At 39.2% G+C, this 16,758-nt stretch overlaps 1 protein-coding gene across 1 annotated transcript in view; it reads left to right on the top strand.

Moving 5' to 3' along the window:
- Positions 1–16,758, top strand: part of LOC140195704 (band 4.1-like protein 4B) — a 283,259-nt gene that overhangs the window by 151,210 nt on the left and 115,291 nt on the right. Inside the window, exons 7-12 of the mRNA XM_072254417.1 lie at positions 4,334–4,454; positions 11,404–11,491; positions 11,588–11,676; positions 11,783–11,852; positions 14,199–14,368; positions 14,462–14,571. Coding sequence (XP_072110518.1) covers positions 4,334–4,454; positions 11,404–11,491; positions 11,588–11,676; positions 11,783–11,852; positions 14,199–14,368; positions 14,462–14,571 — 648 coding nt within the window. The remainder of the gene's footprint in view (positions 1–4,333; positions 4,455–11,403; positions 11,492–11,587; positions 11,677–11,782; positions 11,853–14,198; positions 14,369–14,461; positions 14,572–16,758) is intronic.

Below are 16,758 nucleotides of genomic sequence, written 5' to 3'. Positions count from 1 at the left end.
AGGTGCAACCTGTCCCTTTTGTACAGGTCACACCTTCTCCAGTAAAAGTTCCAATGATCTAATGTTCCAAGTCCTGCACCATTTCCCCAGCCACTTATTCCTCTGTGCTGTCACCCCATTCCTGCCTGCACTAGCCCATGCTACAGGGAGTAATCTGGAGATGACAACCTTGAAGGTCTTTCTCTTCAGCCTCTTTCATAACCCTGTATACTCACTGTATAGGAACACTTCCCCTTTTCTGCCTATGTCATTGGTGCCAATACGTACCACAACCTCTGGCTGTTACCCCTCCCCCTTGAGAATGTCCTGTAGCTGCTCTGATACATCATGGACCCTAGTACCCAGGAGGCAACATATCATCCTAGTGTCTCTTTTGCAGCCACAGAATCTTCTCTCTGTCCCCCTATCAAGTCCCCTATAACTACTCCACTGCCTGACTTTACCTTTCCCTGTCAAGCCTCAGAGCCAGCCACTTTGCCACCAGCCTCGCTGCTGCGGCCGTGATCCGATGGGCCAGCATATCCCCCACCCCCCACCCAGCATTATCCAAAGAGGCATTCTTGTGAGGGGAAGAACCCTGCACTGACTTCTTAATCCCCTTATCTCTGCTATCCGAAGCCTGTGCTCTGGGTGTGACTGCCTCTTTGAAAGTCCCATCTATAATATCTTCAGCCTCCGGAATGATCCTGAGTACATCCAACTCGTTGACCAAGTCAGTCAGGTGCTGAAGTTGCGTGCACTTCCTGCAGAAGTAGTCAGGAGGGAAACCATCAGACATCCTGAATTCCCATATCAGACAGGAGGAGCATTCCATCCTGACTTCTCTATGCTTAATAAAGAAAGAGGCTTACCTCTTTTAACTGTTCCTTTGCCTATTCATGCTGAAACCTTCACACTCCATCACTGGCACGCTCCAACAGTGGCTAATCCGCTCGAGCCTACCCTCCTTTTATTTGCAGCTGAGTTTAAGCCTCTGGTGCCAACACTTTGCACACCTATGCTGCCCAAAAAGACCAGCCTTGCCCAAATCTTCTCCTTTTATCCTCTGTCTCCCAACTTCCGTAGGGCTCTGATACTGACACACTCCTTGTGCCTGAGCACCAAATAAAGACCAGCTTTACCCAAGTCTGCTCTTTTTATGATGTGGTGACCAGTACACACAATACTCCTAATCAAAGTTTTATACAGCTTCCATGCAACTTGTCAGTTTTTATACTAGGTTTTCTGACTGGTAAAGGTAAGTATGTTATACAGCTTCTTTGCAACCTCATGTTGCCACTTTCAGAGTCCTCTGGACTTGTAGCCCAAAGTCTCTGTGTACATCAGTGCCCCTAAGAATCCTGCCATTTACTGTAAATAATGACTGTCAGCTCTCATTGTCAGGAATCTAAATACTGGATGCTTAATTCTTCGAGAGTGGAATTTGCAGCACATTAGAAGTTAGGTTCTTGGCAGCTTCCAGTTAAAAGAGGCAATGGGATCCCCTAGGGTTAAATGTGAAAGAGTGAAAGTACTTATTCATTGAGGGAGACATAAATAATGAAGCAATCAGTGCCTTCATGCATAAGACCTGGTTAGTGTTTGTTGACTCAGAGGAAAATACCATCTCCAGCAAAGAACCTTTGTGATACCATTGGCAGTACCATCACCAAATGCCCAGACTTGAAACTTGAAAGGAATGTAAATAGTGTAGCTACAAGAGCAGGTCAGTGGCTGGGTGTTCTTTGATGAATGACTCACCATTTATACAACTAACTTCAAATTGTCATGGATTTTTCAATAGTATCTCCCAGGTCCTGTGATAGCTGTAACCAGGATGGTAACAATCAAGTGAGAGCAGTGCTGTCTCAAAGCATTCTGCCTTGGAAGTTTCAGCAAATCATTATTATTACGGTGTCAAAGCTCTACCAAATAGTGCTATGGGAGAACTTTATCAGATGGTTTGTAGCAGTTCAAGAAGGTAAATCACCATTTATTTCCCAAGGCATATTAGGGTTAGGCAATAAATGTTGGCTTTAGCAGTGATATTCATATCAAGAATGCATATATTACAAAATAATGAACAAATCTAACAGAACAAGAAGGAAAAGAGTAGTCTTGAACTTCAAGAAAGGTTTATGTACTGACCAGAGTCTGAACTGTACAAGCTAAATCAACACCTGATGACAAGAGTGTAACTGGACTACTGTTGATTATCCTGTGATGAGTATCTCACTTCCTAACCGTGTAGAGTAACATGAGGAGTAACCACTGGAACACTGGCCACTACTTTGGAAGGGTGCAGCCAGTAATTTGCACCAAATTTGATACTGTTCAGCTTATCTTATTTCTGTATTGATGTGCTCCCATCTGCCTTTAGCAAGCAATGGTAGCTTGGATTTAGGATTAACATGTTTTTTCCCCTGGTTAACATAATGTTAAAAATCAGTGGTGAACTAAAGATATTATTGGATTCAATTTTATAAAAATATGAATTGCTGAAGGAAATATACCCAGAAAACTATTGTAAAACAGTTGAGAAAGAAAAATAAGGATAATATTCCCCCCTCCCCCCTACTTTTTAATGTGATTTGAATGTGTTTCCTCCTTACATTAGTTCTCTAATTTTCCTCAGGTAAATCCAATAAAATCATTTTTGTGTGTAATTATTGAGAATCCTGATCAATGTGCTCATGGACTCTGATCCAGCCTCTGTGACTGGCTTTCCTCTTGTTCTTTTCATATTATAGGCTGGGTTCTTTGGTATTCACCAGCAGTTGCTTGAGTGTGCCTAGATGTAGGTCCATCATAAAGCACTTCTAAACAACTTCACATCCACCAATAGAATACAATTTTGCAGGTGTTTGTATGACATGTTTTTAATGAACAATTCATTAATATATTTTTTTAAATCAGTTCTCTATGTCAAGTAAAATGTTTCCCATTGGTGTTATTGTTTGTAACACAAAACTTGCTTATAAAACTGGCTTTATAATCTTGAACCAAGTTTAAATATTTAAGTTTAAGCCTTTGAATTTGCTAGCCATTTTTTTCCTTAGCAGCCAGTTGTATGGACACTGCTTTTTGTTTAAATCTTTCACAATTATATTTAGAATATACTCCAGTGTGGACAAAGCTTCAGGCATAAGCATATGCCAAAAAAGACACCTTTATTTAAAAATAATGTCCACCTGCTAGTTTAATTAACTTTCCATTAGGAACACAAGTATAGAATTTAAGGTCAGTGTTTTAGAAGCCCAATCATTCTTTAAGCCAATTCAATCTCCTTGAAAGTTATGGAGAAACACTACAAATGTTTCATTGCTGTTGCTGTCAGTTGATGGAGGAATAAAAACTAAGTATGTTTTTTAGAAATGTTTACTACAACTTGCCAGCCAAACATAGATATTGTCCAAATTCTTTTGTAGAGTTGACAAGCTGCTTTATTCAAATAGTTGTGATTAAACTGAAAATAAACCCCTGAAATTATCACTGAATCTCTTTTCCTGATCAATAGCATTCATTTATGAGGCCACTGAAGGTGGGGAAACTGAGATTAAAAGCAGAATGAAGTTATCAGTGTAGTATTTCGCTGGGAACAACAGAGTTAATTTCAAATGTTATCATTAGATGAATAACCTGTAGTTTTCTGTTTACTGAATGGAAATGAATATAATTTTGTTGTGTAATTGTAAAGGCTGATATGCATTATTATGTCTTTCTCTGTCAACCTGAGATGAAAATTTTAAAAAAAAACTGGAGATTAAAAATAAAACTGACATGTTGCAGATACTCAGCAAGTCATGCTATTTCAGGTGGAATACCATTCATCAGAACTGAGGGGGGAAAAACTTCTCTTTTATGTCTGTTATCACTCTCTAACTGTTCCTATTTACTCATTGACTTGATTATCTTGTTTATTGCTTAGCCTTATGGTCATCCCAGTTTTATCCCAGAGATATACTCATCCTGGTTTTATCCTGGAGACATACTCATCCCCGTTTTATCCCGGAGACATACTCATCCCCGTTTTATCCCGGAGACATACTCATCCCGGTTTTATCCAGGAGACATTCTCATCCCGGTTTTATCCTGGAGACATACTCATCCCGGTTTTATCCTGGAGACATACTCCCTTCCAACTCCACTGCAGCTTTATGATCTTTCCTGTCCTTCCCAGTTCTGATGAAGAGTCTTCAATCTGAAACATTAACTGTTCCTGTCTCCTCAGAAGCAGACTGACTTCTTGAATATTTCAAGCATTTTCTGTTTTTATTTCATTGTAAACTTGTGTTATATTCTGTGGCAAGAACATATTGATATAACTACAGATAAAATGTTGATTTTTCTTTAGCTGAACTTGGGGACTGTGAGCCTCTTGAACATACTTCGGAGCTGGTGTCAGAATTCAGATTTAATCCCAATCAGACAGAGGATATGGAAATAGATATTTTTACAAAGTGGAAGGATTGCAGGTAAATACTTAAAAGAAAAAAAATCTCTTGGGAAATATCTTTTGAGCACACTTTTATTGCCACTCATAATAATTTGTAGACAATCAAGCAAGATTTTTACTTGTTAACAATATGGGAATATACCAGTTTCATGTTCTTGATTGCTTTTAAACATGTCACCTTGCAAGTTGCAACTGAAAATGGATAGATATGACATTCATAGTATTTCCTTATAGACTAATTTACTTTTGAAAAAGGAGCCAATATTAACCTTCTCTCTATAAATAAATTTATTTCTGATTGAAAAAAATAAAACTTTGCATGATTAGAAATGTTTAAAAAAAGCTTTCGAGAGATGCACAAATTGGGCCAATTCTGATGGACATCAAGGGCGGAATGGATGAATAGGGCTGGTTTTCATACTGTGTAACTCTTATGACTGAAGGTCTTACTGAAATCAACAAAATGCAGCAGCCAATTTGTGTAAAACAAGGTCCTAAAAAACATGGTAATGAACAAATAATCAGTTTTAGTTCTGATTTTTAATGGATGAGCCATGGAGACATTGTATCTTTTCATTTATCTGAAAGGTAAAATGGTTATTGCTTTAATACATCATGAAAGATAATACTCTTACTATTCAACTTCATTTATTATGAAGAAAAATTAGAGTATACTGATTCAACCAGTGATGTTAGATAAATATAGGTCATATGCATTGAGGGACTGCAGTTGGAGAAATGAAGAACATAGGGTACTCGTTTGCTGGCATATTTTAGGAATGCTTAGTATAAGAACAAATAAGATCCAGAGAATGAATAGCACCCAGTGAAACTTCTCAACTAATGGAGAAAATAGAATGAAGGAAAGAGTACAGGGTTTTTTTGAGAAAGGTAGATAAATTGTAAACATCTGGGAGTAAAATGTAATGTGGTGAATTATTTTGAATTGCTTTTGTTAAGCTGTTCAGAAGGGTTTGAAAACAATATCTTCAGTAAGATCTAGTGTCATAGAGTTATATGGTATTGAAATCTGCCCTACTAATCCATTCTGCTCAAAGTGTCTATCAGTTAGTGCAATTTGCCTGCATTGGCCCATATCCCTCTAAACCTTTTTGATCTCAGTACCTGTCAAAATACCTTTTAAACATTGGCAGTTTGTTCCATATACCACTACCCACAGGTGTCTTTTAAATCTTTCTTCTCTACTTTGTCTATCTTCTCTAGTTTAAGACTACCCTACTCTGGGAAAAATACTTGTGGCAATCCATCTTCTCATGATTTATATACCTCAATTTAGCCACCCCTTAGCTTGAGTTACAAGGAGAAACTCAATAGTCTAGGACTTTTTCTTTGAAGAAAAGGAGGTTGAGTAACATTTCTGCACCCTTTCAAGCTTAATGACATCTTTCCTATAGCTAGCAAACCTAAATCCTGCGTAATATTCTGTGTAGTCTCAACAGTGTTTTGTACAGTTGTAACATGAAATCCAACTCCTGTGCTCAATGGCCTGACTTTTAAGGTGAGCATGCCAAGTATCACCTTCACCCTCCTCTATTTACCTGTATTGCTACTTTCAGTGAACTATGTGCCCATTTTTCTAGAGCTCTCTGTTCAGGATCTTACCATTTGTTATGTTAGTTCTTCCCTGGTTTGTTATACCAAAATGCCACAGCTAATATTTGACTGAGTTAAATTCTACCTGCCGTTCCTTGACCCATTTCATCAGTTGATCTGGACCCTGATATAATCTTAAATAATCTTCTTCACTGTCCATTAACTACAAACTTACTAACCATGTTAAAAACATTGTCATCCAACTGGTTAATATAGATGATAAACAACAACAGGCCCACCTCTGACCTCTGTGGCACACCACAGGTCTTAGCACCCATTCTCAGTAACACCCCTTCACGACCACCCTCTTGTCTTCTTCCAACAAACCAGTCAAATAAGGAAGCACATTTTTGTGAAACCCGTTCAATAATTGGAGGTAAAAATACCGGAAAATTTACAAATAAAAACATCCTTCTGAAAATATGCTTTGATTATGGCTAGAAATATGAAGATGATGGATGAAATGAGAGCAGCTGTTTCCATTATTTTCTATGCTACCAAGGTTCTGCCAAAGTAAGAACCATAAGAGTATTTGATGGCAAAGGGGAAATTAATATTCTTTTGGAATGATAGATTACAAAGTTTTGTGTTCAGAGAAACATGGCTGTCTTCTCACAGATTGTTAAAATTTAACATGCAGGGAAACCCAGCAATTTGGAAGGGTAGTAGTATGCTAGCCTTTGTTAAAAGAAGATTTAATTAGCAGAGTGAAGAGCACTTTCTACAACTTTAGGGTGCATGTTTGTCTGCACTAAAAGATTATGTATGGATCTGGTCCCTCAATCTAATAAAAGATATGTTGGGAAAATGGGATCACATAGATAGTAAAGCAGATTAATTCCTGGGAATGATTTTGTGGTGAGATTAAGCCTGTACTCTGAAGTGTTCAGAAGAATGAGAATCAATCTCATTGAAGCATAGAAAATTCTTATGAAGCTTAACAGATTGATGCAGTGATGATGTTTTCCCAGTGAAGGTATTCAGAACCAAGGGTTACAGTGTAACACTAAGGGTTTCAGACTAAGATAGGAAGTGATTTCTATATCCAGAAGGTATAGAATCTTCTCTATCCCAGAGAACTCTTGTGGCTCAGCCTGTTTGCATATAAATAAAAATGATGAATAGATTTTAGAGTATTCAAGGAATTGATGGATATTGAGTAACTGCAGGAAAATAGCACTGAGGTAAATGATGAGTCATGACCTTATACAATGAATACAGATTTCCTCCGGAAGTAGAGCGTTCCTATGAAATGGTTCGTAAGCCAGAATGTCGTAAAGCGAAGAAGCAATTACCATTTATTTATATGGGAAGAATTTGTGAGCGTTCGCAGACCCAGAAATAACCTACCAAATCATGCCAAATAACACATAAAACCTAAAATAACAGTAACATATTAACATATTGTAAAAGCAAGAATGATACGATAAATACACAGCCTATATAAAGTAGAAATACTTCTCTACAATCATTGCCTGCACTGTTCTCTGTAGCGAAAATCTCACACAAGCACTCTCGGCAGAAATACTCTCTCCAGTAACCTTAAGCTATGAAGCTGCCAAATCATACCAAATAACACATAAAAATACACAGCCGATATAAAGTAGAAATAATGTATGTACAGTGTAGGGAATCGGGAAGACAGAGCCGAGCACACTGATGATGCTGTGTTAGGCTGAGTCGTTGGAGGTTGGGGTGGTGCAGTGGCCCCCACCCTCCGGGCAGCGAAGCGATACCAATCCGCGAAGCATGCAGGGGTACAGCGATGGCCGGGACGCACCCAGCACATCTTTAAGAAAAAAGCCAAAATAAACAAGCTAATTAATTAGGTGCGGCCCGGCACGTAAGTGTCAGCCCAGATCAGAGGCGATTGCCGATTGCATTGCCTCTGATCTGGGCCAACATTTACATGCCAGGCGGCACCTAATTAATTAGCTTGTTTATTTCAGCTTTTTTTTCTTAAAGATGTGCTGGGTGCGTCCCGACTACTGCTGCATTCTTCGCGGATCGGTATCTGTCCGCAGCCCGGGGGTTGGGGTGGTGGGACACTGGGGTGTCATCTCGTCGTCTGTTTCCATCAGGGCAGGCAGGTCATCTTCTTCTATGTCTGCCTGCCTCGATGTCGAAGGTCGAGGTTCGTTGTCTGCTTTGGCTGATGTGGAAAGCTTGCTTGACTGCTTAGCCTCGCGCATTTTTCTATCATACAGTTCTTTGTAAGCACTCAAACTATCTTGCAAATATAACCTAAACTAACGTACCCTTTCAAAATTAAAGTCGTACTTTATCATTGCAGTGAAAATCTCACACAGTTGCTTCACGTTCAGTTCCTGGACGACTTCAATTTCGGTCTGTTTGCTACTGCATTCGGTTTCGATTGTTATCCTTTTCTCTTCCAATTGCACCTGCTCTTCATCTATCAGTTCTTGGTCATGGAATGCCAGAACTTCTTCAACATCATCTTCGTCAACTTCCACAAACCAAACTCGCTTTGTCCTTGCTTCATTCACCACGATCGAAATGTTTAATTATGTCTAGTTTTACGCTAAGTGTAACTCTCTTACGAGCTCTTTTAGGCTTTTCCGATAACTTAGAACTCATCTTGCTAACGGCTGCTCACAGGCACGTGTTTAATTAATGCGGGCTAGAATGCAGTTCCAAATCCGGGGGAGGAGCAGCTGCCTTTTATCGCGTGCTGCTTTTTTTTTGCGCGCTGCCTTTTTTCATATCAGTAAAAAACACCGTATGTTAGCAAAAACAGGTAACTAATGTAGGTCTTTTGTAACAGTGAGGTTTCGTAAAGCGAACGTTGGAAAAGCGGGGAACATCTGTATAACATATCTTCTAATGTTTTACTATAGGTGAAAGGGGCCAAATGATCCATTTGTGTTTCTTTTATTCTTTTGATTGTTAAAAGATTATTAGATCCTTTAACAATTAGAGTAATACTATATCAGGAGCAAAATTCCCTCTTAAGGTGTGTGTGCATACATATGTTGCTACTCGCATACAAAGGAATTTAAACTGCACACAAGGTTATCACCCTCTACCTCATTGGCATGTTAAGTATATTTCACAATCTTACACAATCGCATTTCCTTTTCTAGTTTCTGATGCGGATAGTGTTGACAACATGGAGTTAGCAATGATTTGTCTGCAAATTTTAGAACTGGCTTATTAATAATGTTTTTATTGAAGAAGTTATTGATTCACTATGTCAGATTCCAAAGAAGCAAAGAGCATGAAGTGCAAAAGAGCTGCTTGTTCATTTAAAGCGGAATTGCTTAATAAAACGGTAGAAATTGCTACATTGAAAGCTCATGAGGTCAGGAAATTCTGCTATGAGAAATATTTATGTATAATACAGAAACTGGTGTTACCTGCATGTATTGTTGCAATGCAAAAGTTGCTGCAGAATATGCAAGTGGGAAGAAGTGGAATGATATTTGGAAGCATCATTTAGCAAGCAATTCACATATGGATGGTGTGCAAAAGCTTTGGCGAGAAAATCCTTCATTATCCATTACAGGTCTGCTGTGTATGTTTTGTGAGTGCGGATGAATGAGAGCGAAAACTATCAAACTCGAGGAGATTAAAGTTGTTATTGACAGTGTTTTGCTAGCTATTAAAATGAGTACCTCTATATCTAAAATTCAGTGCACACATGTTATTGTCACTGGTCAAAATATTGCACAGCACAGGATTTTTGCACATATTGGTCATTACAAATCAGAGGGAATATTAATCAGGAGTGTAACGTTCATGTAACTTTATGATACTTAAGTGAATGAATTGGGTCATGAAGCATAACAATTAATACAGTGATTCTGAAAAAGACACATTTGGTTATTAGTTCAACCAAACCTAAACTTGGTGTACAGGACAAAGAAAGCTTACAAAGAATTGTAATATAGCCCAACGTTCCAGGTGTTGTCTTCAACCAGTCCTGTAAGTTTCTTCAAAGTAATCTTTTTAATGTAAGTTATTATTTTTTCACTATAAAGACAAAGTGCTAAAAGTTTCCTTGGTATATTTGATGGAAATAGCCTGTTCTGACTCTGCAGAATATTGCTGCTAATATTAAACTAGATTTTACAAAACATGCTGAAGTTGTCACTTAAAATAGTTCCAACACTGTGCTAATTAATTTGAAAATGACTAATTAATTAACAATGATTACATTGCTAATTAGACAAGGTGACTTCCAAATGTGCCAAACTTTTCATGCACTTCCATTCAGTATATTGGGTCCTCTAGTGCCGTTAACCTGCTATCCAAGTTCAAGTTCAAGTTTGTTGTCATTCCGCTGTATACATGTATACCCCCAATGAAACAATGTTCCTCCAGATTAAGGTGGATAACACGGTACATACTATAGAACTCACACACAACACATTAAGTAATATTACTTTATCCCTGTGCTTGATGACCACTGGTGCCTCTTGTTCCTTATTTTCAAAACCATTCATGGCCTCATCTTTCTCAATCTCTATAATCTCCTCCACCCCAGCAAATTCATAGGGTATGGTTGTGCATGGAGGTTAAAAAATCATCTAGCGACACAAGTGCATCATGGCATCTGTCAAATCACCTACCCTTAAAATTGAATGGCCACAGCCCAACCATCAATATCAAAGGGTCATCATTGTTAAAAAGCTTAACTGAATTTGACATATAAATACTTTGATTTCGAGAGCCGCTCTGAAGCTAGGTATCCTGTAGCCACTGCTTCACCTCTCGACACCAAAACGCTATCTACAATGAACAAGAATCTACATGCTTGGATGAATGCAATTTCAACAACAGTCTCAAAAAGCTATAGAGCTAGATGTAAAGTCACTTCATCTATCTCTGTTGGCTGCATTATGGATACAGTGATTGCTTCACGAAGCAAACTATATTAAAAATTGTTGTGGCCCTCCCAGTCTGAAAATACTCAGGTTTTCCCTTTACATAGCTCGTGTCATGACGGCCATCAGAGAATGAGGCAGTTTGGAATCTAGACTTCACAGTAGTTGGAAGTTATAATCCTATAAATGAACCAAAAATAAAATAAATATGTAATGACAAGTCCCAAGGCTTGTTGAAACATAAAACATTTTATCAGATGATAGGAAATTTAGCTGAAATAGCCTCAGCTTTAAATTCATATTGAGTCTTTTTCTGATTTCTTCCACATCTACTGAAATGTATAGAAGGGTAAAATTTGTTTAACACTTTATGCAAAACTCATGAAGAATTTCTAAGATTAAAGGGAAAACAGTGCTTAATTTTTCTTAAAGTTATGATGTGGAATAATTGTATAATAAAAACTGGTGTTAGATGTAATATCTGGTTTTACTTTCTCATTGTGGTAGGGGGAAAAGCCCAGCACAGGCAGAATTATGCTATTTGAACAAAGCCAAATGGTTGGAAATGTACGGAGTCGACATGCACATAGTCAAGGTAAGATAATAAAAGTTTTTGTTTAAAAATATCATACATGCATACATTTACATGTGTTTATTGCATAACTGTTCTGTAATATTTTCTCTTAATTAGGGAAGAGATGGCTATGAATATTCTCTTGGATTAACACCAACAGGCATATTGGTTTTTGAAGGATCAAACAAAATAGGCTTGTTTTTTTGGTAAAGCTATTCGAATTTTACATCATATTTTCCTGTTTGTAATTAATATTTTTAGGAAGCTACTTCATTTCCCCCGTAAGTGCATTTTCTTCTTTATGTTATGCAGGCCCAAAATTACCCAGTTGGATTTCAGAAAGAACAAACTAACTCTCGTTGTTGTGGAGGATGATGAGCAGGTGAGCAACTAGTGTAAGTTACAGTTAAGGAATCTATATAGGACAGTGCATTAGAACACAGCAGTGTTATTTTCTGTGCCTGATTTGATTTACAAATTTACTTTTTCCAATCATAAGCACAGGATGGTGCAGATGCTGGAAATCTTGAGCAATGTATACAAAAAGTGCTGGAAGAACTCTACAATTCAGGCACCATTTATGGAGGGGAATAAATAGTTGGTGTTTCAGGCCGAGAACCTTGATCAGGACTGGAAAGGAAGGAGGCAGAAGCCGGAATAAGAAGATGGGGGAAGGGGAAAGAGTATAATTTGGAAGATGATAGGTGAAATCAGGTGGGGTGGATGGATGGGGTGGGTGTGTGGGATAGATATAGTAAACAGCTAGAAGGTGTTAGGCGAAGAAGTAAGTAGCTGAAGAAGAAGGAATCTAATAGGAGAGGACAGTGGACCATGGGAGAAAGGGAAGAAGGGGAACCAGAGGGAGGTGATGGGCAGGTGAAGGGAAGAGATGGGAGAAGAAGGGAATAATTACCACAGGTTAGAGAAATCAGGCTTTCAGGTTGGAGGCTTCACAGATGGTATATGAGGTGTTGCTCCTCCAACCTGGGTTTGGTCTCATTGTGGCAATAGAGGGACAGACATGTCAGAATAGAAAGCCAAATTGAAATGGGTAGCCGCTGGAAGATCCCACCTTTTTTGGCGGACTGAACAAAGGTGTTCAATGATATGGTCCCACAATCTCTGTTGGGTCCATCTATGTAGAGGAGGCTGCACAGAGAGTACCAGATACAACAGATGACCCTGACGGACTTGGAAGTGAACTATCTCTTCACCTGGAAGGATTGTTTGGTGCCCTGAATGGTGATGAAGGAGGAGGTGTAGGAACAAGTGCAGCTCTTGTCATGCTTACAGGGTTAAGTGCCAGGAGGGAGTTCATTGGGGTGGGATGAGTGGACAAGGGAGTTGTGTAGAGTGCCATCTCTATGAGGAAGTGGGGTGGAGGTGGCGAAGTGGAAGGGGAGGTATGCTTCATGGTATGATACTGTTTGACAGAACTGGTTCTCACCCTCAACAATTTCTCTTTCGTCACCTCTATGTCAGTTATCACTGATTGGGGTCTCTAAGAAATTTGTACATTCACCCCATGAGCACGTGGGCTTCCTCCCATATTCCAAAGACGTAGAGATTAGGGTTGAGTTTAGTAGGTTGTGGGCACACTATGTTGGCAGTGGAAGCATGGTGACACTTGCGGGTTGCACCCAGCACATCTTTGTACTATGTTGATCTTTGGTGCAAAATGGTGCATTTCACAGTATGTTTTGATATATATGTGACAAATAAAGTTGTGTGGGTCTCAGGTATGTCTGCCTTTTTGTTGGCTATGTGGAGCAGTCCATATTTCAAGCCCACACTGGTAACACTACCCAAATTTTTCTGTCTTACATTGACGCCTGCATTGGTGCTGCTTCCTGTACGCATACTGAGTTCATCAATTTCATCAACTTTGCACATAACTTCCACTCTGCCTTCAAATTTACTTGGTGATATAATGAGAGAAGCAGAGATGTTTCCCCTAGATAATGGCTGGAGCCAAGGGTCACTGACTCAAAGGAAAGAGTGTGGCACAGTGAAAGAGCAGGCATTGCTACTCCTTCATGGCTCCAGTGACCTGGTTTTGATCCTGACCTCTACTGCATCACTGTATGGAGTTTTCAGAGACTCCCTGTGATCATGTAGTTTTCTTTCAGTTGTTCCAATTTCCTCCCAACCAAAGTCATGCTAGTAGCTAGGTTAATGAGTCTCTGTGAGCTACCCACAGTGTGGATCTATGATAGAACTAGAGTGAAGTTAATGGCCATGTTATCGTAAATAGGTAGGGAAATGAATAAAGGAATAGATTGATGGGATTGCTGTGTGTGCTAGCATAGGCACAATGAAGTAAATAGCTGCTTTTTATCTTTTTGGGAAATATGAGTAAGGTATGGTAAATCTACACTGTACTCCTCCAAAGCCAATATAAATTTCTTATGGTAAATGTCCATAATTGCTCATCATACCACAGGGTGGTCTAACCAAGGCTTTACAGAGATGTAGCTTAACTTCTGACCCAATGCTCTCTGTGCCTCTAGATGTGAAACCAACATTTCATGACATTTCAATGATCCATGTACATGATATCCCAACACTGATGTTGAGAAAGTAGATTTTTTATTTTATCATCAGCAGATCCAGAATAGGTCAATTCACATTTGCTTTCATTGAAGTACTGTATTTTATTTAAAAGGCTGTGTTCCATTAAATTGCATTTCTAATTATGTTCTTTATAATTTTTTCACCTTAATCAAAGGGCAGAGAACAGGAGCATACATTTGTTTTCCGGTTAGATAATTCTAAAGCATGTAAACATTTATGGAGATGTGCTGTGGAAAATCATGCATTTTTCCGACTACGAGCACCAACTCAAACTAAAGAAGGACGATCAGATTTGCTGCGTTTGGGATCTCGCTTTCGTTTCAGGTATCATCTTACCGTTTTGTTTTGTTTGTATTTAGCTCTTTTAATGTACAAATGTTTGTATTTTATGTAACACTGAACCAATATTTCTTCCAGTGGTCGGACAGAATATGAAGCAACGCATAAAAGTAGACTCCGACGGACAAGTACATTTGAAAGGCGGCCAAGCAAGCGATATCCCTCAAGAAGACACTCCACTGTTAAAGGTATTAACTGAGCTTTCAGCTATTTTAAGCAAGACCCATTAATTATATACTTGCACTTGGTCATGCACTAAACAGGTGCTGTATGGATCAAGTTGTATTTCAGACCATAAGACAGAGGAGCAGAATTAGGCCATTCAGCCCATCGAGTCTGCTCTGCCATTCCATCATGGCTGATCCCGGATCCCACTCATCCCCATACAGCTGCCTTTTCACCATACCCTTTGATGCCCTGACCAATCAGGAAACTATCAACTTCTGCATTCCACAGATTCGCTACACTCTGGCTGGAAAAAATCTCTTCTTACCTCCACTCTAAAAGGTCGACCCTCAATTTTAAGGCTGTGCCCTCTAATTCTGGATGGCCCCACTAGAGGAATCATCCTCCCCACACCCACCTTATTTATTCCTATCAACATTCAGTAGGTTTCAATGAGATCACTCCGCATTCTTCCAAATTCCAGTGAGTACGGGCCCAAAGCTGCCAAACGCTCCTCGGTTATTAGCCCTTTCATTCCCAGAATCATCCTCATGAACTTCCTCTGGACTCTCTCCAATAACAACACATCCTTTCTGAGGTAAGGGTCCCAGAACAGTTGGCAACACTTTAAGTGTGGCATGGCTAGTGTCTTATAAAAGCTCAGCATTATCTCCTTGCTTTTATATTCTATTCCCCTTCTAATAAACGCCAACTGTGCATTTGTCTTCTTTACCACAGACTCAACCTGTAAGTTAACCTTCTGGGAGTCTTACACGAGGATTCCCAAGTCCCTCTGCACCTCTGAGGTTTGAATTTTCTCCCCATTTAGATACGTCTGCATTATTGTTCCCTTTACCAAAATACATTATCACACATTTCCCAACACTGTATTCCACCCGCCACTTTTTTGCCCATTCTTCCAATTTGTCTAAGTCCTGCTGCAATCACATTGCTTCCTCAGCACTACCTTCCCCTCCACCTATCTTTGTATCATCTGCAAACTTTGCCACAAAGCCATCAGTTCTATTATTTAAATCACTGACAAACAATGTGAAAAGCAGTGGTCCCAATACTGACCCTTGAGCAACACCGTTAGTTACTGGCAGCCATCCAGTAAAGGCCCCATTTGTTCCCACTCGTTGCCTCTTGCCTATCACCCATTCCTCTATCCATACCAATATCTTTCCTGTAGTACCATAGGATTTTATCTTGTTAAGCAGCCTTGTATGTGGCACCTTATCAATGCCTTTTGAAAATCCAAGTAAATGGCATCCACTGCCTCTCCTTTGTGCTCCCTGCTTGTTACTTCTCAAAGAACTCTTTCCCTTTAAAGAAACCATGCTGACTTTGACTTACTTTATCATTAGTCTCCAAGTACCTTGAAACTTCATCTTTAACAAAGACTCCAATACTTTCCCAACCACTGTGGTTAGGTTAATTGGTCTATAATTTCTTTTGCCTTCCTCCCTTCTTAAAAAGTGGAGTGACATTTGCAATTTTCCACTCCTCTGGGACCATGCCAGAATCAAATGGTTCTTGAAAGATCATGATTAATGCAGCCATAATCTCTTCAGCAACCTCTCTCAGGACTCTGGGATGTAGTCCATCTGGTCCAGGTGACTTATCCACTTTAAGACTTTTGAGTTTACCTGGCACTTTTTCCTTTGTAATAGCAATGACACTCACTCCTGCTCCCTGAACTTGTTGGAATGTTAGTTTGTTTGCAAGTGTACACTTCTTTCTCCTTCTGTGACTCTAGATTCTGGAGTGGATGAGTCAGATAAAAAACAGTAAGCAGGGTCAGAATCAACAGTCTCTTGTATTAGTTGTGACTGATTTGGAAAAAAGTCAGCATGGATTTGCTAAAGATAACTAGTGTCTAATTAATATAATAAAGTATCCTGATGAAGTAATACAGAGAGGGTTAATTGACTGTAAGAAATAGAAGCAAGGGTAAGTAATTTAATTTATCTTGCCTCATCTTTTCTCCTGGTGCCATTTACCTGCACTAATTCCACCTCGTTTGATTCCCTAAAACATCTTTCAAACTCAATCTTGAATGTACTCCAGCCTTTGCAGTCTCTTTGAGATTCACCACTCTCTGGGTGAAGAAATTATTTTCTCTTTCCTGTCCTGAATAGACAGCCCATACCTTTACTCTGTGAACCCACGAACCCCCTGCTAATTCCCTCCCCACTCCACTCACTGGC

The sequence above is a fragment of the Mobula birostris genome, chromosome 3 (genome assembly GCF_030028105.1).
Source record: "Mobula birostris isolate sMobBir1 chromosome 3, sMobBir1.hap1, whole genome shotgun sequence".
Taxonomy (NCBI): domain Eukaryota; kingdom Metazoa; phylum Chordata; class Chondrichthyes; order Myliobatiformes; family Myliobatidae; genus Mobula; species Mobula birostris.
Note: the sequence above shows the minus strand (reverse complement) of the source record. Positions and strands in the feature narration are given on the sequence as shown.